Raw genomic sequence first — 25,000 nt, 5'->3', positions numbered from 1 at the left:
GAGGTTTATTATGCTGTATATAGCTCAGACTCACTGTAGCGCCAGTCTAGTCTGTACAGTATAATCTGTCTAGCTCTATAGCTGCAGAGAGAGGACTAGACAATGGCTTCAGTATGTGTTCCTTCGTTCTCCCTAAACCCCGAGATGAGAGGGGGCTGTAGCCTGCTCCGTTGTTGAAGGGTAAGAAAGAGCACCGGCTCAACTCCTCCAGTTACGCTAATACATTTGATCTGAACGCTACGTGTCTACAAACAAAACAGAGGGCAGAGAGAAAAGGGGGAGAAGAGAGAAGAGGGAGAGAAGAGAGAAGAGGGGGAGAAGAGAGAAGAGGGGGAGAAGAGAGAAGAGGGGGAGAAGAGAGAAGAGGGGAGACGGGAGAAGAGAGAAGGCCTGTCACCGCCGAAAAAGAGCGCGCGAGAGGTGGGCGTGGACAAAGTTCGGAAAGGCAGGGTCGGTTTCCTGCCGGGGTAAGCACGTGGTTCCGTATGTGTGTCAGACAGAGGTTTTCTGAGCTCCCTCTCTCTTTTCCCCCCCCAGGCAGTTAATATTCATTTTCCAGCGCTTTTATCCTCTACCAACCCACGACGATTCGAAACGACAACCGGGAGGAGTGTGTGTGTTGTGCCATCCGATCCATCTCGTTCGCGGGTCATGACGCTCGAGGCGATCCGTTACCGGGCCGGGTCTCTGCAGATTCTTAACCAGCTACTCCTACCGCAGGAGACTGTGTTCGACGAGGTCCGCACAGTGCAGGACGGCTATGAAGCGATCAAGTCCATGAAGGTAAGAAATATCACTCTCTGTCTTCTCCCTCGTTCGTTTCCTGTCCGATTCCACGCTCACTACGTGTCACCTCCCCGTGTGTGTGTGTTTCTAGTTAGCAGTGTTTCCACCACAGTGTGTGTAGCTATGCTGACTACGGGTGTCTTTGTGTCAGACAGGGTGGATATTCAGTGTGAGCTGTGCACCCTGTCCTCGGTTCTGTCACAGAGCATATCTGGGCGGTGTTGTGCGAAGGGCTCGTGGCCTGTGACAGGCTCTTTGTTGAAGTCCAGGGCCTGTGTGTTTTGACCGTCCCTGCTATTTCCACCGATTACTACCGTCCGCAGCGCCGTATTGCATGGAATAGCGGCCCCGGTGTGGACGCTCGGGGTTAGATCACACACACAGTGTGTCACTCGTTCGTTTTTACCGGCCCAGTTTCTCAATTTAACGTGATCCTAAGCGACAATGGATCCAAATATTTATTTACCGTTTAACGTTAACCCGTGCCACCGACAAAACCACCGTGCCAGGTATCCGCACCCACCCATGAAAACGCCCACCCCCTTCGCTCCCTTTATCTTGCTCTCACTGTAAAGATTGTCTATGCATTATTAATGACCGATTCCCGGGGTTTTGTTCGCTCCTGCAGTCGGTGCTCTGCCGCTTGTTGACTCCTTTTATTAGTGTTTGGCGACGGCTTTTATCAGAGCGGTTCTGATGAGGAGAGGTGTTTTGTTGATCCTCAAATAGACTAGGTCTCTTATCTTTTTATTCTTCATAATAAACCTCCTTCCATTTGAAACAGACACCCTCTCTTCATCTCCCTCTTTGTCTCTCTCTCTCACACACACACACACACACTGAGATACTCTCCATCTGAGCATCAGTCCAACTTCAGACCTGTGATGGAACGTCTCTTAAACAGTATGATGTCGTCATGGTGATAGTAATGGTAGTGTCTCTGGGGATGGATGTTACCAAGCTGCCGCTGATCTCACACACTGGTGACGTCACACACCACTACTCACTGTCCTGCTGTCTGTGTGTCCTGACTATCGCCCTGCTTTGTGTCGGCAGGTAGCCTAGTGGTTAGAGGGTTGGGCGTGTGTGTACAGTCCTGTCTGGTGTTGCCTGCATACGGTCCTGTCTGGTGTTGTCTGCATACGGTCCTGTCTGGTGTTGTCTGCATACGGTCCTGTCTGGTGTTGCCTGCATACGGTCCTGTCTGGTGTTGTCTGCATACGGTCCTGTCTGGTGTTGTCTGCATACGGTCCTGTCTGGTGTTGTCTGCATACGGTCCTGTCTGGTATTGTCTGCATACGGTCCTGTCTGGTGTTGTCTGCATACGGTCCTGTCTGGTGTTGTCTGCATACGGTCCTGTCTGGTGTTGTCTGCATACGGTCCTGTCTGGTGTTGCCTGCATACGGTCCTGTCTGGTGTTGTCTGCATACGGTCCTGTCTGGTGTTGTCTGCATACGGTCCTGTCTGGTAGTGTGGGGGTTCCAGCAGGCGAGGAGAGATGGGAGGAGACAGGTGTATGATAAAGACCAATGAGAGCGTTCGATAGACACACAGGTCCTCCCCCTCTGGTTTACCTGGAGGATTACAAGAAATGTTCAAAGGCTCAATTCCAATATGATGTCTGGTTCCCCCTCCATTCCTTCTCCCCCTCCATTCCTTCTCCCCCTCCATTCCTTCTCCATCCCCCTCCATTCCTTCTCCATCCCCCTCCATTCCTTCTCCATCCCTCCATTCCTTCTCCATCCCTCCATTCCTTCTCCCCCTCCATTCCTTCTCCATCCCTCCATTCCTTCTCCATCCCTCCATTCCTTCTCCCCCTCCATTCCTTCTCCATCCCCCTCCATTCCTTCTCCATCCCCCTCCATTCCTTCTCCATCCCCCTCCATTCCTTCTCCATCCCCCTCCATTCCTTCTCCATCCCCCTCCATTCCTTCTCCATCCCCCTCCATTCCTTCTCCATCCCCCTCCATTCCTTCTCCATTCCTTCTCCCCCTCCATTCCTTCTCCTCCTCCAGGTACGAGGGGCTCCTGCCATCGCCATCGTAGGCTGTCTGAGCCTGGCAGTGGAGCTGCGCGCAGGTGCCGGGGGCAACGACCCCGTGACCTTCATCCGGGAGTCTCTGTGTCACCTGACTTCTGCAAGACCCACGGCCGTCAATATGGGCCGGGCCGCCCGAGAACTGATGGAGTTTGCCGAGAACGAGAGCATGGAGAAAAACCCAGAACAACTCACAGAGAGGTATGGAGAGAGGGATAGGTGGAGAGAGATGGAGGGATGGATGTAGAGATGGAGGGAGGGATGGATGTAGAGATGGCGAGAGAGGGTGGGATGAATGTAGAGAGAGAGGGATGGATGTAGAGATGGAGAGAGGGATGGGTAGAGAGAGATGGAGGGAGGGAGGGATGGATGTAGAGATGGACAGAGGGATGGATGTAGAGATGGAGAGAGAGGGAGGGATGAATGTAGAGAGAGAGGGATGGATGTAGGGAGAGAGAGGGGGGGAGACCCAGAGAGAGCGAGGGGGAGACCCAGAGAGGGAGAGAGAGAGAGAGGGAGACCCAGAGAGCGAGAGGGAGACCCAGAGAGCGAGAGGGAGACCCAGAGAGAGAGAGGGAGACCCAGAGAGAGGGAGACCCAAAAAGAGAGAGGGAGACCCAGAGCGAGAGAGGGAGACACAGAGAGAGAGAGGGAAACCAGACAGTCAGAACATGAAAGTGGACTAAACTAAAGAGTAGATCAGAAGTTGAAAAGGGAAGACTGCTTTATGACAGACACACTCCCTCTCCTCTAATCCCCGCCCATTCTGCAGTGTGATTGGCTGGATCGAGGAGATGCTGGAGCGGGATGTCAATGACAACAAGAAGATCGGTAACTACGGAGCTCAGCACATCCTGTCTGGTGTTCCCCGAGACTCTGTCACTATCTTAACTCACTGCAACACCGGGTCACTGGCCACGGCAGGATACGGCACCGCACTGGGTAAGACAGAGAGTCTCCGGGCTCTAGTACCAGACTATAACCAGAGAGTCTCTGGGCTCTAGTACTAGACTATAACCAGGGTCACTGGCCACGGCAGGATACGGCACCGCACTGGGTAAGACAGAGAGTCTCTGGGCTCTAGTACCAGACGATAACCAGAGAGTCTCTGGGCTCTAGTACTAGACTATAACCAGGGTCACTGGCCACGGCAGGATACGGCACCGCACTGGGTAAGACAGAGAGTCTCCGGGCTCTAGTACCAGACGATAACCAGGGTCTCTGTGCTCTAGTACCAGACTATAACCAGAGAGTCTCTGGGCTCTAGTACCAGACTATAACCAGTGTCTCTGGGCTCTAGTACCAGACTATAACCAGAGAGTCTCTGTGCTCTAGTACTAGACTATAACCAGAGAGTCTCTGTGCTCTAGTACCAGACTATAACCAGAGAGTCTCCGAGGTCTAGTACCAGACTATAACCAGAGAGTCTCTGTGCTCTAGTACTAGACTATAACCAGAGAGTCTCCGAGGTCTAGTACCAGACTATAACCAGAGAGTCTCCGAGGTCTAGTACCAGACTATAACCAGAGAGTCTCCGAGGTCTAGTACCAGACTATAACCAGAGAGTCTCCGAGGTCTAGTACCAGACTATAACCAGAGAGTCTCCGAGGTCTAGTACCAGACTATAACCAGGGTCTCTGTGCTCTAGTACCAGACTATAACCAGAGAGTCTCCGAGGTCTAGTACCAGACTATAACCAGGGTCTCTGTGCTCTAGTACCAGACTATAACCAGAGAGTCTCCGGGCTCTAGTACCAGACTATAACCAGAGAGTCTCCGAGGTCTAGTACCAGACTATAACCAGGGTCTCTGTGCTCTAGTACCAGACTATAACCAGAGAGTCTCCGGGCTCTAGTACCAGACTATAACCAGAGAGTCTCCGAGGTCTAGTACCAGACTATAACCAGGGTCTCTGTGCTCTAGTACCAGACTATAACCAGAGAGTCTCCGGGCTCTAGTACCAGACTATAACCAGTGTCTCTGTGCTCTAGTAGTAGACTATAACCAGAGAGTCTCTGTGCTCTAGTACTAGACGATAACCAGTGTGTGTCTGTGCTCTAGTACCAGACTATAACCAGTGTGTCTCTGTGCTCTAGTACTAGACTATAACCAGTGTGTGTCTGTGCTCTAGTACCAGACTATAACCAGTGTGTCTCTGTGCTCTAGTACCAGACGATAACCAGAGAGTCTCTGGGCTCTAGTACTAGACTATGACCAGTGTCTCTGTGCTCTAGTACTAGACTATAACCAGTGTGTCTCTGTGCTCTAGTACTAGACTATAACCAGAGAGTCTGTGCTAGACTATAGTCTGTGCTAGACTGTACTAGACTATAACCAGTGTGTCTCTGTGCTCTAGTACCAGACTATAACCAGTGTCTCTGTGCTCTAGTACTAGACTATAACCAGTGTCTCTGTGCTCTAGTACCAGACTATAACCAGTGTGTCTCTGTGCTCTAGTACCAGACTATAACCAATGTGTCTCTGTGCTCTAGTACCAGACTATAACCAGTGTGTCTCTGTGCTCTAGTACCAGACTATAACCAATGTGTCTCTGTGCTCTAGTACCAGACTATAACCAGTGTGTCTCTGTGCTCTAGTACCAGACTATAACCAGTGTGTCTCTGTGCTCTAGTACCAGACTATAACCAGTGTGTCTCTGTGCTCTAGTACCAGACTATAACCAGTGTGTCTCTGTGCTCTAGTACTAGACTATAACCAGTGTGTCTCTGTGCTATAGTACCAGACTATAACCAGTGTGTCTGTGCTCTAGTACTAGACTATAACCAGTGTGTTTCTCTGTGCTCTAGTACTAGACTATAACCAGTGTGTGTCTCTGTGCTCTAGTACTAGACTATAACCAGAGAGTCTCCGAGGTCTAGTACCAGACTATAACCAGAGAGTCTCCGAGGTCTAGTATCAGACTATAACCAGAGAGTCTCCGAGGTCTAGTACCAGACTATAACCAGAGAGTCTCCGAGGTCTAGTACCAGACTATAACCAGGGTCTCTGTGCTCTAGTACCAGACTATAACCAGAGAGTCTCCGAGGTCTAGTACCAGACTATAACCAGGGTCTCTGTGCTCTAGTACCAGACTATAACCAGAGAGTCTCCGGGCTCTAGTACCAGACTATAACCAGAGAGTCTCCGAGGTCTAGTACCAGACTATAACCAGGGTCTCTGTGCTCTAGTACCAGATTATAACCAGAGAGTCTCCGGGCTCTAGTACCAGACTATAACCAGAGAGTCTCCGGGCTCTAGTACCAGACTATAACCAGTGTCTCTGTGCTCTAGTAGTAGACTATAACCAGAGAGTCTCTGTGCTCTAGTACTAGACGATAACCAGTGTGTGTCTGTGCTCTAGTACCAGACTATAACCAGTGTGTCTCTGTGCTCTAGTACTAGACTATAACCAGTGTGTGTCTGTGCTCTAGTACCAGACTATAACCAGTGTGTCTCTGTGCTCTAGTACCAGACGATAACCAGAGAGTCTCTGGGCTCTAGTACTAGACTATGACCAGTGTCTCTGTGCTCTAGTACTAGACTATAACCAGTGTGTCTCTGTGCTCTAGTACTAGACTATAACCAGAGAGTCTGTGCTAGACTATAGTCTGTGCTAGACTGTACTAGACTATAACCAGTGTGTCTCTGTGCTCTAGTACCAGACTATAACCAGTGTCTCTGTGCTCTAGTACTAGACTATAACCAGTGTCTCTGTGCTCTAGTACCAGACTATAACCAGTGTGTCTCTGTGCTCTAGTACCAGACTATAACCAATGTGTCTCTGTGCTCTAGTACCAGACTATAACCAGTGTGTCTCTGTGCTCTAGTACCAGACTATAACCAATGTGTCTCTGTGCTCTAGTACCAGACTATAACCAGTGTGTCTCTGTGCTCTAGTACCAGACTATAACCAGTGTGTCTCTGTGCTCTAGTACCAGACTATAACCAGTGTGTCTCTGTGCTCTAGTACCAGACTATAACCAGTGTGTCTCTGTGCTCTAGTACTAGACTATAACCAGTGTGTCTCTGTGCTCTAGTACCAGACTATAACCGGTGTGTCTGTGCTCTAGTACTAGACTATAACCAGTGTGTGTCTCTGTGCTCTAGTACTAGACTATAACCAGAGAGTCTCTGTGCTCTAGTACCAGACTATAACCAGTGTCTCTGTGCTCTAGTACTAGACTATAACCAGTGTCTCTGTGCTCTAGTACTAGACTATAACCAGTGTGTCTCTGTGCTCTAGTACCAGACTATAACCAGTGTGTCTCTGTGCTCTAGTACTAGACTATAACCAGAGAGTCTGTGCTCTAGTACCAGACTATAACCAGAGAGTCTGTGCTCTAGTACCAGACTATAACCAGTGTGTCTCTGTGCTCTAGTACCAGACAATAACCAGTGTGTCTCTGTGCTCTAGTACCAGACTATAACCAGTGTCTCTGTGCTCTAGTACCAGACTATAACCAGTGTGTCTCTGTGCTCTAGTACTAGACTATAACCAGTGTCTCTGTGCTCTAGTACTAGACTATAACCAGTGTCTCTGTGCTCTAGTACCAGACTATAACCAGTGTGTCTCTGTGCTCTAGTACCAGACTATAACCAGTGTGTCTCTGTGCTCTAGTACTAGACTATAACCAGTGTGTCTCTGTGCTCTAGTACTAGACTATAACCAGTGTGTCTCTGTGCTCTAGTACCAGACTATAACCAGTGTCTCTGTGCTCTAGTACTAGACTATAACCAGTGTGTGTCTCTGTGCTCTAGTACTAGACTATAACCAGTGTGTCTCTGTGCTCTAGTACTAGACTATAACCAGAGAGTCTCCGAGGTCTAGTACTAGACTATAACCAGTGTCTCTGTGCTCTAGTACCAGACTATAACCAGTGTCTCTGTGCTCTAGTACTAGACTATAACCAGTGTGTCTCTGTGCTCTAGTACCAGACTATAACCAGAGAGTCTCCGAGGTCTAGTACTAGACTATAACCAGTGTGTCTCTGTGCTCTAGTACTAGACTATAACCAGTGTGTGTCTCTGTGCTCTAGTACTAGACTATAACCAGTGTGTCTCTGTGCTCTAGTACTAGACTATAACCAGTGTGTCTCTGTGCTCTAGTACCAGACTATAACCAGTGTGTCTCTGTGCTCTAGTACTAGACTATAACCAGTGTGTGTCTCTGTGCTCTAGTACCAGACTATAACCAGTGTGTCTCTGTGCTCTAGTACTAGACTATAACCAGTGTGTCTCTGTGCTCTAGTACTAGACTATAACCAGTGTGTCTCTGTGCTCTAGTACCAGACTATAACCAGTGTGTCTCTGTGCTCTAGTACCAGACTATAACCAGTGTGTGTCTCTGTGCTCTAGTACCAGACTATAACCAGAGAGTCTCCGAGGTCTAGTACTAGACTATAACCAGTGTGTCTGTGCTCTAGTACTAGACTATAACCAGTGTGTCTGTGCTCTAGTACCAGACTATAACCAGTGTGTGTCTCTGTGCTCTAGTACTAGACTATAACCAGAGAGTCTCCGAGGTCTAGTACCAGACTATAACCAGTGTGTCTCTGTGCTCTAGTACCAGACTATAACCAGTGTGTGTCTCTGTGCTCTAGTACCAGACTATAACCAGTGTGTCTCTGTGCTCTAGTACCAGACTATAACCAGTGTGTCTCTGTGCTCTAGTACCAGACTATAACCAGTGTGTCTCTGTGCTCTAGTACTAGACTATAACCAGTGTGTGTCTCTGTGCTCTAGTACTAGACTATAACCAGTGTGTCTCTGTGCTCTAGTACCAGACTATAACCAGTGTCTCTGTGCTCTAGTACCAGACTATAACCAGTGTGTCTCTGTGCTCTAGTACTAGACTATAACCAGTGTGTCTCTGTGCTCTAGTACCAGACTATAACCAGTGTCTCTGTGCTCTAGTACTAGACTATAACCAGTGTGTCTCTGTGCTCTAGTACCAGACTATAACCAGTGTGTTTCTGTGCTCTAGTACCAGACTATAACCAGTGTGTCTCTGTGCTCTAGTACCAGACTATAACCAGTGTGTTTCTGTGCTCTAGTACCAGACTATAACCAGTGTGTTTCTGTGCTCTAGTACCAGACTATAACCAGTGTGTCTCTGTGCTCTAGTATCAGACTATAACCAGTGTGTCTGTGCTCTAGTACCAGACTATAACCAGTGTGTGTCTCTGTGCTCTAGTACCAGACTATAACCAGTGTGTCTCTGTGCTCTAGTACTAGACTATAACCAGTGTGTGTCTCTGTGCTCTAGTACCAGACTATAACCAGTGTGTCTCTGTGCTCTAGTACCAGACTATAACCAGTGTCTCTGTGCTCTAGTACTAGACTATAACCAGTGTGTCTCTGTGCTCTAGTACCAGACTATAACCAGTGTGTTTCTGTGCTCTAGTACCAGACTATAACCAGTGTGTCTCTGTGCTCTAGTACCAGACTATAACCAGTGTGTTTCTGTGCTCTAGTACCAGACTATAACCAGTGTGTTTCTGTGCTCTAGTACCAGACTATAACCAGTGTGTCTCTGTGCTCTAGTACCAGACTATAACCAGTGTGTTTCTGTGCTCTAGTACCAGACTATAACCAGTGTGTTTCTGTGCTCTAGTACCAGACTATAACCAGTGTGTCTCTGTGCTCTAGTAGCAGACTATAACCAGTGTGTCTGTGCTCTAGTACCAGACTATAACCAGTGTGTGTCTCTGTGCTCTAGTACCAGACTATAACCAGTGTGTCTCTGTGCTCTAGTACTAGACTATAACCAGTGTGTGTCTCTGTGCTCTAGTACCAGACTATAACCAGTGTCTCTGTGCTCTAGTACCAGACTATAACCAGTGTGTCTCTGTGCTCTAGTACTAGACTATAACCAGTGTGTCTCTGTGCTCTAGTACCAGACTATAACCAGTGTCTCTGTGCTCTAGTACTAGACTATAACCAGTGTGTCTCTGTGCTCTAGTACCAGACTATAACCAGTGTGTTTCTGTGCTCTAGTACCAGACTATAACCAGTGTGTCTCTGTGCTCTAGTACCAGACTATAACCAGTGTGTTTCTGTGCTCTAGTACCAGACTATAACCAGTGTGTTTCTGTGCTCTAGTACCAGACTATAACCAGTGTGTCTCTGTGCTCTAGTAGCAGACTATAACCAGTGTCTCCATGCTCTAGTACCAGACTATAACCAGTGTGTGTGTGTCTCCAGGTGTGGTGCGTTCCCTCCATGCTCTAGTAGCAGACTATAACCAGTGTGTCTCTGTGCTCTAGTACCAGACTATAACCAGTGTGTCTCTGTGCTCTAGTACCAGACTATAACCAGTGTGTGTCTCTGTGCTCTAGTACTAGACTATAACCAGTGTGTCTCTGTGCTCTAGTACCAGACTATAACCAGTGTGTCTCTGTGCTCTAGTACTAGACTATAACCAGTGTGTCTCTGTGCTCTAGTACTAGACTATAACCAGTGTGTCTCTGTGCTCTAGTACTAGACTATAACCAGTGTGTCTCTGTGCTCTAGTACCAGACTATAACCAGTGTGTCTCTGTGCTCTAGTACCAGACTATAACCAGTGTGTCTCTGTGCTCTAGTACTAGACTATAACCAGTGTGTCTCTGTGCTCTAGTACTAGACTATAACCAGTGTGTCTCTGTGCTCTAGTACTAGACTATAACCAGTGTGTCTCTGTGCTCTAGTACTATACTATAACCAGTGTGTCTCTGTGCTCTAGTAGCAGACTATAACCAGTGTCTCTGTGCTCTAGTACTAGACTATAACCAGTGTGTCTCCAGGTGTGGTGCGTTCTCTCCATGCTCTAGTAGCAGACTATAACCAGTGTATGTGTCTCCAGGTGTGGTGCGTTCTCTCCATGCTCTAGTAGCAGACTATAACCAGTGTGTGTGTCTCCAGGTGTGGTGCGTTCCCTCCATGCTCTAGTAGCAGACTATAACCAGTGTGTGTGTCTCCAGGTGTGGTGCGTTCCCTCCATGCTCTAGTAGCAGACTATAACTAGTGTCTCTGTGCTCTAGTACTAGACTATAACCAGTGTGTGTCTCTGTGCTCTAGTACTAGACTATAACCAGTGTGTCTCTGTGCTCTAGTAGCAGACTATAACCAGTGTTTCTGTGCTCTAGTACTAGACTATAACCAGTGTGTCTCTGTGCTCTAGTAGCAGACTATAACCAGTGTCTCTGTGCTCTAGTAGCAGACTATAACCAGTGTCTCTGTGCTCTAGTACTAGACTATAACCAGTGTGTCTCCAGGTGTGGTGCGTTCTCTCCATGCTCTAGTAGCAGACTATAACCAGTGTGTGTGTCTCCAGGTGTGGTGCGTTCCCTCCATGCTCTAGTAGCAGACTATAACTAGTGTGTGTGTCTCCAGGTGTGGTGCGTTCCCTCCATGCTCTCGGCAGACTGAAGCGGATGTATTGTACAGAGACCAGACCCTATAACCAAGGGGCCAGACTGACAGCCTATGAGGCCGTGGCTGAAGGTTTCCCTGCTACTCTCATCACAGACAGCATGGCTGCACTCACCATGAGAGAGAAGAGCATCACAGGTATACACAGTCTGCCTGTGTCTGTCTGTCTGACCGACCGACTGACTGACTGCCTGTCTGACTGCCTGCCTGTCTAACTGACTGACTGCCTGTTTGCCTGCCTTCAGACAGACAGGCAGTCTGTCCAATAACTGCTCTGGTTTGATGTTCTATCCATCTCTTATCACTATGCTGTTATTTATTCTCTCTCTCTCTGTCTATCCCTTCCCTCTCTTCCCCTCTCTCTCTCTCTCTCTGTCTACCCCTTCCCTCTCTTCCTCTCTCTCTCTGTCTATCCCCTCTCTCTCTCTGTCTATCCCTTCCCTCTCTCTCTCTGTCTACCCCTTCCCTCTCTTCCTCTCTACCCCTTCCCTCTCTTCCTCTCTCTCTCTGTCTATCCCTTCCCTCTCTTCCTCTCTCTCTCTGTCTATCCCTTCCCTCTCTTCCTCTCTCTCTCTCTGTCTATCCCTTCCCTCTCTTCCTCTCTCTCTCTCTCTATCCCTTCCCTCTCTTCCTCTCTCTCTCTCTCTGTCTACCCCTTCCCTCTCTTCCTCTCTCTTCCTCTCCCCGTCTCAGCTGTTGTCGTAGGGGCGGACAGGGTGGTTGCTAACGGTGACACGGCCAACAAAATCGGCACGTACCAGCTGGCCATCGCCGCAAAGCACCATGGGATCCCGTTCTACGTGGCGGCGCCCAGCACGTCATGTGACCTGAGTCTGGAGAGCGGCCGACACATTGTCATCGAGGAGCGTCCCGCCGAGGAACTCACCAGCATCAACGGAGTACCAATCGCTGCCCCAGGTGGGTGGGTGGAGGTGGAGGGGTGGGTGGAGGTGGGTGGAGGTGGGTGGGTGGAGGTGGGTGTGTGTGTGTGGAGGTGGGTGTGTGTGCGATGACAGAAGACAGACTGTGCGTTAATGAGGTGTGGAGAAGCTAGGTGGTGATGGACAGAGAGCGGGAGACAATAGCAGAGGGAGAAACAGACAGACTGATAGAAACATAGTGATAGAGCTGGGGAGAGAGATATAACAGTGTAGTCCCTGGTAGAGATATAACAGTGTAGTCCCTGGTAGAGATATAACAGTGTAGTCCCTGGTAGAGATATAACAGTGTAGTGGGAGAGATATAACAGTGTAGTCCCTGGTAGAGATATAACAGTGTAGTGGGAGAGATATAACAGTGTAGTCCCTGGTAGAGATATAACAGTGTAGTGGGAGAGAGATAACAGTGTAGTCCCTGGTAGAGATATAACAGTGTAGTCCCTGGTAGAGATATAACAGTGTAGTGGGAGAGAGATAACAGTGTAGTCCCTGGTAGAGATATAACAGTGTAGTCCCTGGTAGAGATATAACAGTGTAGTCCCTGGTAGAGATATAACAGTGTAGTCCCTGGTAGAGATATAACAGTGTAGTTGTAGAGATATAACAGTGTAGTGGTAGAGATACAACAGTGTAGTCCCTGGTAGAGATATAACAGTGTAGTTGTAGAGATATAACAGTGTAGTGGTAGAGATATAACAGTGTAGTGGTAGAGATAACAGTGTAGTGGTAGAGATATAACAGTGTAGTGGTAGAGATATAAGAGTGTAGTGGTAGAGATATAACAGTGTAGTGGTAGAGATATAAGAGTGTAGTTGTAGAGATATAACAATGTAGTCCCTGGTAGATATATAACAGTGTAGTCCCTGGTAGATATATAACAGTGTAGTCCCTGGTAGAGATATAACAGTGTAGTCCCTGGTAGATATATAACAGTGTAGTCCCTGGTAGAGATATAACAGTGTAGTGGGAGAGAGATAACAGTGTAGTCCCTGGTAGAGATATAACAGTGTAGTCCCTGGTAGAGATATAACAGTGTAGTCCCTGGTAGAGATATAACAGTGTAGTGGTAGAGATATAACAGTGTAGTGGTAGAGATATAACAGTGTAGTGGTAGAGATAGAACAGTGTAGTGGTAGAGATAGAACAGTGTAGTGGTAGAGATATAACAGTGTAGTGGTAGAGATATAACAGTGTAGTCCCTGGTAGAGATATAACAGTGTAGTCCCTGGTAGAGACATAACAGTGTAGTGGTAGATATATAACAGTGTAGTGGTAGAGATATAACAGTGTAGTGGTAGAGATATAACAGTGTAGTCCCTGGTAGAGATACAACAGTGTAGTCCCTGGTAGAGATACAACAGTGTAGTCCCTGGTAGAGATATAACAGTGTAGTCCCTGCTAGAGATATAACAGTGTAGTGGTAGAGATATAACAGTGTAGTTGTAGAGATATAACAGTGTAGTCCCTGGTAGAGATATAACAGCGTAGTGGTAGAGATATAACAGTGTAGTCCCTGCTAGAGATATAACAGTGTAGTGGTAGAGATTTAACAGTGTAGTGGTAGAGATATAACAGTGTAGTGGTAGAGATATAACAGTGTAGTGGTAGAGATATAACAGTGTAGTTGTAGAGATATAACAGTGTAGTCCCTGGTAGACAGACAGACAGGGGGAACAGTGTAGTGGTAGAGATATAACAGTGTAGACAGACAGACAGACAGACAGACAGGGGGGACAGTGTAGTGGTAGAGATATAACAGTGTAGACAGACAGACAGACAGGGGGAACAGTGTAGTGGTAGAGATATAACAGTCCCTGGTAGACAGACAGAGGGAACGGTGTAGTGGTAGAGATATAACAGTCCCTGGTAGACAGACAGAGGGAACGGTGTAGTGGTAGAGATATAACAGTCCCTGGTAGACAGACAGAGGGAACGGTGTATTCTCTGGAGAATGTACCGGAGCTGATTGACTTGTGCCACGTGTCTCTAATTAAAGAACTAGAAGAGGAGCTCTGTGACATCACAGTAATTATATTATCCTCTCCTTTAATGGAGACGCTGTTCCCCGGGGTGTTCCTGCTCTCTCTCTCCTTCTCTTCCCTCCCTTTACACCCTTACTCTACCATGATTTACCTCCCTTCCTTCTCCCCTCTCTTCCTCTGTCGCTCTCCACCGTCTCACTCTCTCCCTAACCCCCCACCCCCTAATTTATCTTGCTCTCTGTCCCTTCCCCCGTCTCTCTCCCTCTGTCTACCCTCCTCTCTCCCTCTCCAGGTATTGATGTATGGAACCCGGCGTTTGACGTGACCCCCCACCAGCTGATAACGGGGGGCATCATCACAGAGCTGGGGGTGTTTCTGCCCTCGGAGCTGCAGGCAGCACTCACCGGCCGTCTCACTGCCCTGTAGACGGCGCTATCACCACCCGCTGGCCGCCGTGCGCTACTGCACCTTAATATTCCTGCTCTCACTCTCTCATACGACTTCCACGTCCTCACACACACAGCTGATGTGGAAGTCTAGTTTTGTTACATTTACACACACACAGTCAGTGTTCTACAAACTCACACGTTTTACGGTCTCACACACACACACACATCAACGCAGGAACTCAGACACACACATCCAACCCCCTCCCACTCCTGTCCCTCCCTCTCTCTCCTCTCTGGTCTCTCCTGTGTTCATCTCCTGTCTCTCCTCTCTCTGGTCTCTCCTCTCTCTGGTCTCTCCTGTCCCTCCCTCTCTCTCCTCTCTCTGGTCTCTCCTGTCCCTCCCTCTCTCTCCTCTCTCTGGTCTCTCCTCTCTCTGGTCTCTCCTCTCTCTGGTCTCTCCTCTCTCTGGTCTCTCCTCTCTCTCTGGTCTCTCCTCTCTCTCTGGTCTCTCCTCTCTCTGGTCTCCTCTCTCTGGTCTCCTCTCTCTGGTCTCCTCTCTCTGGTCTCTCCTCTCTCTGGTCTCCTCTCTCTGGTCTCCTCTCTCTGGTCTCTCCTCTCTCTGGTCTCTCCTCTCTCTGGTCTCTCCTCTCTCTGGTCTCTCCTCTCTCTGGTCTCTCCTCTCTCTGGTCTCCTCTCTCTCTGGTCTCCTCTCTCTCTGGTCTCCTCTCTCTGGTCTCCTCTCTCTGGTCTCTCCTCTCTCTGGTCTCTCCTCTCTCTGGTCTCCTCTCTCTGGTCTCCTCTCTCTGGTCTCTCCTCTCTCTGGTCTCCTCTCTCTGGTCTCCTCTCTCTGGTCTCTCCTCTCTCTGGTCTCTCCTCTCTCTGGTCTCTCCTCTCTCTGGTCTCTCCTCTCTCTGGTCTCTCCTCTCTCTGGTCTCCTCTCTCTGGTCTCCTCTCTCTGGTCTCCTCTCTCTGGTCTCTCCTGTGTTCATCTCCTGTCACCGACAGAACGAACCAGTCTCCTTCAGAAGAACTGGCCTATACTACATCCTAATCAGATTCAGAGTTCTCCAAACAACGTTAGGAATTAAAACAGTTACACCCAATCACAATATTATATATTCACATGTAGTTTTCTCTGGAAAAGTGGTTTATAGAAATGTGAGTTTAAGAAAATTGATGACACTTGATTGCTGAAAATACATTGTTGAGTCTCAAATAGCACCTTATTCCCTTTATAGTGCACTATTAAAGCCCATAGGCTCTAGCCAAAAGTAGTGCACTATATAGGGAATAGGGCTCTAGCCAAAAGTAGTGCACTATATAGGGAACAGGGCTCTGTGCCAAAAGTAGTGCACTATATAGGGAACAGGGCTCTGGTCTAAAGTAGTGTACTATATAGGGACTAGGGCTCTGGTCTAAAGTAGTGCACTATATAGGGAACAGGGCTCTGTGCCAAAAGTAGTGCACTATATAGGGAACAGGGCTCTGGTCTAAAGTAGTGTACTATATAGGGACTAGGGCTCTGGTCTAAAGTAGTGCACTATATAGGGAACAGGGCTCTGTGCCAAAAGTAGTGCACTATATAGGGAATAGGGCTCTGGTCTAAAGTAGTGCACTATATAGGGAACAGGGCTCTGTGCCAAAAGTAGTGCACTATATAGGGAACAGGGCTCTGTGCCAAAAGTAGTGCACTATATAGGGAACAGGGCTCTGTGCCAAAAGTAGTGCACTATATAGGGAACAGGGCTCTGGTCTAAAGTAGTGCACTGCATAGGGAATAGGGCTCTGGTCTAAAGTAGTGCACTGCATAGGGAATAGGGCTCTGGTCTAAAGTAGTGCACTATATAGGGAATAGGGGGTCATATGAGACACAACCATTACCAAAGCAACTGAAATTAGAACTATTCAAACCAAAACAAAGCCAGTTGATATTATCTAGAGCAAACCTCTTTAGTCAGCTGATGTGTATAACTTGTGGCTACCTCCCTATACCTCACATAATGTCTGTACCTCTCTGGTCCAATCTGTACCGTATCGTCCCCTACCCCCAGGGTTATCAAACCTCTCCTCAGACGTTTCACAATTCTGTTGTAGCCCTGAACTAGGTCGCCTGATTCACCTGGTTGAGGGTTTGATGATTAGTTGGATCAGGTGAGCTAGCTGTGGACCTGGGTCCCTGAGGAGAGGTTTAAAAACCACCGCCCTACTGTGTACCATATCAAACTACGCAGAAACACTATATATACACTCAACACCAATCTCCATGTTATTAGGCCTGGACAACAAGCAAAATAAACCCTTTTTTCTCTTGGCCCGAGATGGAACTCTCGGCTTTAAACAACAATTGAACGGAATGTTGATGTTTGTTCTAAAGATTGTATTTCTATGATGTACTGAATGTCACAGGGGCCCTGCACTGCTCAATGCCTTCCAGCACCAGCACCACCGCTCACACACAGGACAGGACACGACAGGCAGGCATCCCTACATGGTGCACTGCTCAATGCCTTCCAGCACCAGCACCACCGCTCACACACAGGACAGGACAGAACACGACAGGACAGGACAGGACACGACAGGCAGGCATCCCTACATGGTGCACTGCTCAATGCCTTACACCACCAGCACCACCGCTCACACACAGGACAGGACAGGACACGACAGGCATCGCGAATGGCATCCTATTACCTACATGGTGCACTACTTTTGACCAGAGCTTTGGTCGTAAGTAGTGCACAATAGAGGGAATAATAGGTTGTAATTTGGGACAGGTCCCAGGACAGCAGGCTAACAGGGAGGAACGTAGCCCTTCAACCCCCCCCCCCCCCCCTAAAAATGCAAGGTGAAGGTCCGAAAGTTGCCTGGCCCACGGACGTTAGTTTCTTCTCTGCGATGAGACTGGATCTGAGTACCCCCCCACCTGACGAATTCTAGAACACAAACACATTCTAACCATTCTGATTGGTCCCACAAACCGATGGGTTGGGCCAGAGTCAGAAAGGCGGCGTTTTGAAAATTCGTCATTGGCTTTGATACTCTGATTGGTTAGAGATGATCCAATCGCTGATGACTTATTTTTTTTTACAACCCCTCATTTTGTCGTCACCACAAACGACTTCCACGATGGCCGTCTGACTGAAGTATGTAGCCAACATAGAGCAGGGGGAAAATGTACAGTAATTTGAGTTGTCAGGCAAGTCTGAAAGGTCAAAGGTGAAAATCATCCCCAAATCCACTACTCTACTACTCCATCATCCCTCATTCAGAAACCTCTGATCTCTAAACACACCACACCTCCTCGACCCATTGGACCATTTCTGGTCCACAGCAGGCATTCTTATCTACTTTCCTGTCAAAAAAAGAATACATTATTTAGAATTCTAGAATCCGTAGTGTCATAACTGTTCCATATTCTAGAATCGCAGTAGAACAGAGACCCCTCTATCCCCAACCTCTCCCTGTCAAACTTACCCCTCTCTCTCTCTCTCTCTCTCTCTCCCTTCCTCTCACAGCGACGCTGTTGGCTGTCAAATCACATAAGGGTCTAGAATCAAACACCACTGTTGTGTTTTGGGGTTCCTTTCTTTGTCTTTTATTTTGAGAACCTGAACGGGAAGAAATCGGAGGGGAGAGTTTTAACGGTCGAGAACAATGTAGCAACTTTGTCGCCATCCGTAGATCGTTACGTTGAAAACTTTTTAAAAAAGGTACGAGAATCCGTTTGTCTCTTATCATGAAGACTTTGTTGTTGTTGTTGTTGTTGCCTGGAAACCAGATGCTGTTCTGTGTTAACATTTCACCCCTTGTAGTCCTGGGCATTGTTTGGCATTGACAAAGAGTGGAAGGATGGCACGAACAGACTGGTACCCAGGCTATTCTTGTTTGGCTGTGATCAGTTGTTTTATTATGGTGATTTTAGTGAGAAAGCTGTTGTTAATTAGACTACACTGAGAGGCCTCCTCGACCACGCACACTATCACACACGCACACTATCACACACGCACACTATCACACACACACACACTATCACACTATCACACACATACACACTATCACACACACACACACTATCACACACACACACTATCACACACATACACACTATCACACACATACACACTATCACACACATACACACTATCACACACACACACACTATCACACACACACTGATAAAATGTCAGGATAGACTGTGTTTAATTGGAATTATCTGCCAGTCAGTCACCCAAAGGTTCTGTTTATTTAGCAGGCTCAGGGGTAGTGTCCCAAATGGCACCCTATTTCCTTTGTAGTGCACTATTTTTAACCTGGGCCCTATAGGGTTCTGGTCAAAAGTAGTGCACTATTTTTAACCTGGGCCCTATAGGGTTCTAGTCAAAAGTAGTGCAGTATTTTTAACCTTGGCCCTATAGGGTTCTGGTCAAAAGTAATGCACTATTTTTAACCTGGGCCCTATAGGGTTCTGGTCAAAAGTAGTGCACTAATATAGGGAATAGGGTGACATTTGGACACATACTAGATCTAGACAGGGGGCACCATATTGAATAGTGTAAAATATCTCCTACTCTCTGTACTGAGGGTATCTTAAGAGGCAGTAAATCCCCTGTGTACTTGTAGGAAACCATCTGTCCCTCTTATTCTCCGTCCCCAATAACCACACTAGCATACTATCTAGTATGCACGGGCTGAATTGCTTCATACTAAGTAGTATGCAAGGGTGGATACTTTGGGACATGAGCTAATGAGTCTAGTCTTGGGAGAGGAAGATGCCAAATTAAGTGCCAAATGCAACGCTATCATCACTTCTACTCCCTCTGAGATTTCAACCCAATGTCCTGATGACCGGGGGTTTGTGAATAAGCCAATAGGAAGCATGGCTGGTGATATTAGTGTGGGTGGGGGTGTAGTCGATTAGAAGGCCTCTTTCTACGTGTAGTTATGTTATTGTTTATATTCATATCTGGGGTTTAGTTTTGTATCATGTGGAAATAGTTCAAAAATTGATGTTTTTTTAATATGAATATAATGCTGTAAACTGCATACCTGAATTAAGAAGAGATTTCTCTTTCACGACAATACAATAAAGAGTGAACAAAAACATTACAGCCGTCTGCGTTGTATCTTTTAGGTCGTGGGACATTTCTTAGCACATACAATGATAGCCTTTCTAATTGATACATTAATTTCATGTCAAGGTACATGTTAAATAAGTAATGTATCTAACTTGGCACAATTCAAACATTTTATTGATTCAGTTCAAAAAATCTTCCTGAGACTTTATTTTCGTATTTTCCACACCTCAGTACTCCACTATCCCAGAATGCCATGTTGTAACGCCCATCTACATCCGGTCTGGAACAATACGGCGAAAACAGCTCCGAGGCAAGATGGCGCAAGGTAAACAGAAGTTCAAAGCGCAGCCCGGTGGAACCAAGAAACCTCAAAAAAACAAAGGTCCCAGAAAAGGAGGTACGTACAGAGTGATGTGGTTGATGTCTTGTATTCTAGCGATTTCGCCTGGACTTCGTATATATACTCAAAAAGTATTTGCGACGTGTTGCGGCGGACATGCTGGCTCAAACACGGTTCAGTGAGGAGACCGTTTCTGTTGAAAAACTGCGTGGGAACTAGACTGTCAAGGGTGCGGGCGCCCCCTCAAATGGAACTCATCATAGCACAATCATTTGAATTGCGTCGCGTACCATTGCATGTGCATAACAAGACACATTCGAGAGTCGTCCCAATGTTTAGGCCTACTTACTGGCCCTGCTGACAACTTGTGAAGGAGAACTGTAGGGCAGCTTAGCTATTTATAGGGAGATTTGTAATGGCATTATCAGTCACACAACGATTACACAGTGCCTGGCCTTCCATTCCCCTGCCAACTAGCTAACCTTGATTCCCTTATGGGCTGCTCCAAATGGAAACTTTGCTTAAAACTTCTACAGTACTTGTTACGAATCTGTTTGGCTTAAGGGTACAATCTGCAATTGCTACATACATTGCTTCACTTTTAAAGTAAGGTTATAGCCATTGATTCTCGAAGAATCTAACTTTTATAAATGCCTCATGATGATGCATAGTTCAACCCATCAGAACCATCCCTCAACGATTTACCAAAACAGAGGCGGGGTGTTGGCTTTGTTATTGTTGGCCCCTTTAACCACGGTGTGTTGTCTGTAAGGGGGTCAATAAATATCTACACTGAGGTTTTATTGTTGGTTACAAATCTCACCCCTCACTTGTTGCTGCTGTTTCACAGGGAGGACGATCGCACCGAAGAAGGTTAAAGTGGTACAGCAACAGCAGTTGAAGAAGGTGAGACAGCAGCTATAGGACAGCAGCTATAGATAGGACAGCAGCTATAGGACAGCCCATACTGTCCATTACGGAATAATGGGAGAGTTTAAAATCTACCTGTTCAGACTGGGGGCTACCACTTGTATACAGGCTGGGGGCTACCACTTGTATACAGGCTGGGGGCTACCACTTGTATACAGGCTGGGGGCTACCACTTGTATACAGGCTGGGGGCTACCACTACTTGTATACAGGCTGGGGGCTACACCACTTGTATACAGGCTGGGGGCTACACCACTTGTATACAGGCTGGGGGCTACACCACTTGTATACAGGCTGGGGGCTACACCACTTGTATACAGGCTGGGGGCTACACCACTTGTATACAGGCTGGGGGCTACACCACTTGTATACAGGCTGGGGGCTACACCACTTGTATACAGGCTGGGGGCTACACCACTTGTATACAGGCTGGGGGCTACACCACTTGTATACAGGCTGGGGGCTACACCACTTGTATACAGGCTGGGGGCTACACCACTTGTATACAGGCTGGGGGCTACACCACTTGTATACAGGCTGGGGGCTACACCACTTGTATACAGGCTGGGGGCTACACCACTTGTATACAGGCTGGGGGCTACACCACTTGTATACAGGCTGGGGGCTACACCACTTGTATAAAGGCTGGGGGCTACACCACTTGTATACAGGCTGGGGGCTACACCACTTGTATACAGGCTGGGGGCTACACCACTTGTATACAGGCTGGGGGCTACACCACTTGTATAAAGGCTGGGGGCTACACCACTTGTATAAAGGCTGGGGGCTACACCACTTGTATAAAGGCTGGGGGCTACCACTTGTATTAAGGCTGGGGGCTACCACTTGTATACGGGCTGGGGGCTACCACTTGTATACGGGCTGGGGGCTGTCTGTCTGTGGGACATACCATCTGAGAAGAATCCACTACGGTCTGTCTGTGGGACATACCATCTGAGGAGAATCCACTACGGTCTGTCTGTGGGACATACCATCTGAGGAGAATCCACTACGGTCTGTCTCTGTGGGACATACCATCTGAGGCAACATGCACAGGGATACAGTCAGCACTGTCTACAGATGGGATCCCCTCAGAGAACCTGGACCCAGACAGGACCCAGACAGGACCCTGACAGGACCCAGAAATTGTCCATCTTATAACGTGTGCAACTCATCTGAAAAAGTAGGGATGAGTTGTACTCTGACGGACAAAAACGCAGATCAATGCAGATGTATGTATGTAGACATGTCCTGGATTGTCCCCCAATGAAATGTCCTGAGGTGAGGAATGCTTTTCTTTAGGCAATGATGTAAGTCGTATATAAATGAATCTATGTGGCTGCTCCCTAATCCCATGTCCCCTGCTGTTCCCCCCCTCAGGGCCTGGAGGTGGCGATCAGGAACAAGATAGAGGAAGAGGTGACTCACCGAGCCAGTACGAAACTCCACAAGAGACTGAGTATTGTGAAGGGGGCGGAGGTGAAACCAACCCCCTCTAAAGGAAACAACCATCCCAACCACCCTGCACCCAGCACCTCCAAATAAACTCTGTTATTCTGTCTGTCTGCTCTGACTGCTTTCGCTGTGCTAGATAGAAGTTAAAATATGTCTCCCAGATGGCACCCTATTCCCTATATAGTGTTATACTTTTTTGAACAGGGGCTCTGTCTAAAGTAGTGCGCTGTGTAGTGAGTAGGGCGGCATTTGGAACGAACACTGCTGCTAGGCTGTATGGACGGACGGCACGGCCGAGGAGTGTAATATCCACATCTCCAATAGATGGTGCTGTAGTAGTCCGTTTTGGTGAGTTTTACTGGTAGACGTGGCTGCTTGCTATCGCCTCGAGGAGACAAGGAAAGGGAGACGAGGAACGTGAGGATGCCAACAGAGGAATATTGAGATGCACCCTAGATAGTCAACGGTCGACATTTGGGATCTCTGTCGTGTGTATTGAAGGGGCCATCAGGTATTGAGTTGTGTGTGATTCTTGTCTTCAGAACTGAGACGCACGTTTCTCCCATATACTGTATTCCAATGCAAAGGACGCGAATAAAAAAACTGTGGACATTTTGTAACGCAACAGAGTTCTTTTGTCTTGTATGGGTGTGTGTAGACCTATCTAGACCTGTGTAGACCTAGCCAGACCTGTGTGTGTGTAGTCCTATCCAGACCTGTGTATGGGTGTGTGTAGTCCTATCCAGACCTGTGTATGGGTGTGTGTAGTCCTATCCAGACCTGTGTATGGGTGTGTGTAGTCCTATCCAGACCTGTGTATGGGTGTGTGTAGTCCTATCCAGACCTGTGTATGGGTGTGTGTAGTCCTATCCAGACCTGTGTATGGGTGTGTGTAGTCCTATCCAGACCTGTGTATGGCTGCGTCAGGTGTTTTGTGTTCATACACTTTCCTCTTTACCTCAGAGCTGCTGTTTAGTGCAGGTCTCTCTTTCTCCTCCTCCCACACTATGTTTACACTCCCATGATGCTTTGCTCTCAGTGTGAAATTCCACCAGGTGTGTATTTACCTCAGTGTGTATTTACCTCAGTGTGTATTTACCTCAGTCAAGCACATTATCAGGTAACGCCTTGCTTTTTCAACTGTGTTTTTGCTGGTTTTATTGGACAGATAGAGAAGATCAGAGGAGTTCAGCCCTAACCTCACCAGAACATAAAGTCGACAGGTTTCTGAAAGTTATGGGACATGGACAGCCCCAACCTCACCAGAACATAAAGTCGACAGGTTTCTGAAAGTTATGGGACATGGACAGCCCCAACCTCACCAGAACATAAAGTCGATAGGTTTCTGAAAGTTATGGGACATGGACAGCCCCAACCTCACCAGAACATAAAGTCGACAGGTTTCTCGTTACAGATACATTTCACTCTAGTTCAGCATGCGATCCAATGAACTCTGCACATACATGTAGTCCTGGGCACATACATGTAATCCTGGGCACATACATGTAATCCTGGTGCACATACATGTAATCCTGGACACATACATGTAATCCTGGTGCACATACATGTAATCCTGGTGCACATACATGTAATCCTGGTGCACATACATGTAATCCTGGTGCACATACATGTAATCCTGGACACATACATGTAATCCTGGTGCACATACATGTAATCCTGGACACGTACATGTAATCCTGGTGCACATACATGTAATCCTGGGCACATACATGTAATCCTGGTGCACATACATGTAATCCTGAGCACATACATGTAATCATGGACACGTACATGTAATCCTGGGCACATACATGTAATCCTGGTGCACATACATGTAATCCTGGGCACATACATGTAATCCTGGTGCACATACATGTAATCCTGGACACATACATGTAATCCTGGACACATACATGTAATCCTGGGCACATACACGTTTCTAATACTAATACAGTTATAACTCCCTCTACAGAAGAGCATCTAGTAAGACGAGTTACTCAGTGAAATGTTAGATACTACTGCACTGTTGAAGCGAGGAACACAAGCATTTCCCTACACCCGCAATACCATCTGATAAATATGTATATGTGACCAATACCATCTGATAAATATGGACCAATAACATCTGTTAAATATGTGTATGTGACCAATACCATCTGATAAATATGTATATGTGACCAATAACATCTGCTAACCATGTGTATGGACCAATAACATCTGATAAATATGGACCAATAACATCTGTTAAATATGGACCAATAACATCTGTTAAATATGGACCAATAACATCTGATAAATATGGACCAATAACATCTGTTAAATATGGACCAATAACATCTGATAAATATGGACCAATAACATCTGATAAATATGGACCAATAACATCTGTTAAATATGGACCAATAACATCTGATAAATATGGACCAATACCATCTGTTAAATATGTGTATGTGACCAATAACATCTGATAAATACGGACCAATAACATCTGTTAAATATGTGTATGTGACCAATAACATCTGTTAAATATGGACCAATAACATCTGATAAATATGGACCAATAACATCTGATAAATATGGACCAATAACATCTGTTAAATATGGACCAATAACATCTGTTAAATATGGACCAATAACATCTGTTAAATATGTGTATGTGAC

General features: G+C 47.1%; 2 protein-coding genes across 2 annotated transcripts; both read left to right on the top strand.

Moving 5' to 3' along the window:
• Positions 1–497: 497 nt before the first annotated feature.
• LOC118938150 (methylthioribose-1-phosphate isomerase) lies at positions 498–14,874 on the top strand. Its single transcript, XM_036939892.1, has 6 exons — positions 498–783; positions 2,802–3,025; positions 3,597–3,766; positions 11,196–11,372; positions 11,928–12,152; positions 14,447–14,874. The coding sequence occupies exons 1-6, from the start codon at positions 652–654 to the stop codon at positions 14,578–14,580; spliced, it is 1,062 nt and encodes a 353-aa protein (XP_036795787.1). The 5' UTR covers positions 498–651; the 3' UTR covers positions 14,581–14,874.
• A 4,967-nt stretch (positions 14,875–19,841) lies between these two features.
• On the top strand, positions 19,842–22,964 carry LOC118938149 (UPF0390 protein zgc136864-like). The gene is made up of 3 exons (XM_036939891.1): positions 19,842–20,012; positions 20,806–20,861; positions 22,265–22,964. Exons 1-3 carry the CDS (start codon positions 19,931–19,933, stop codon positions 22,427–22,429), a joined length of 303 nt encoding a protein of 100 aa, XP_036795786.1. The 5' UTR covers positions 19,842–19,930; the 3' UTR covers positions 22,430–22,964.
• Positions 22,965–25,000: the final 2,036 nt, after the last annotated feature.

Source organism: Oncorhynchus mykiss, chromosome 13 (assembly GCF_013265735.2).
Source record: "Oncorhynchus mykiss isolate Arlee chromosome 13, USDA_OmykA_1.1, whole genome shotgun sequence".
In the NCBI taxonomy this organism is placed as follows: domain Eukaryota; kingdom Metazoa; phylum Chordata; class Actinopteri; order Salmoniformes; family Salmonidae; genus Oncorhynchus; species Oncorhynchus mykiss.
The sequence above is the reverse complement of the archived record's forward strand: the minus strand, read 5'-3'. Positions and strand labels throughout refer to the sequence as shown.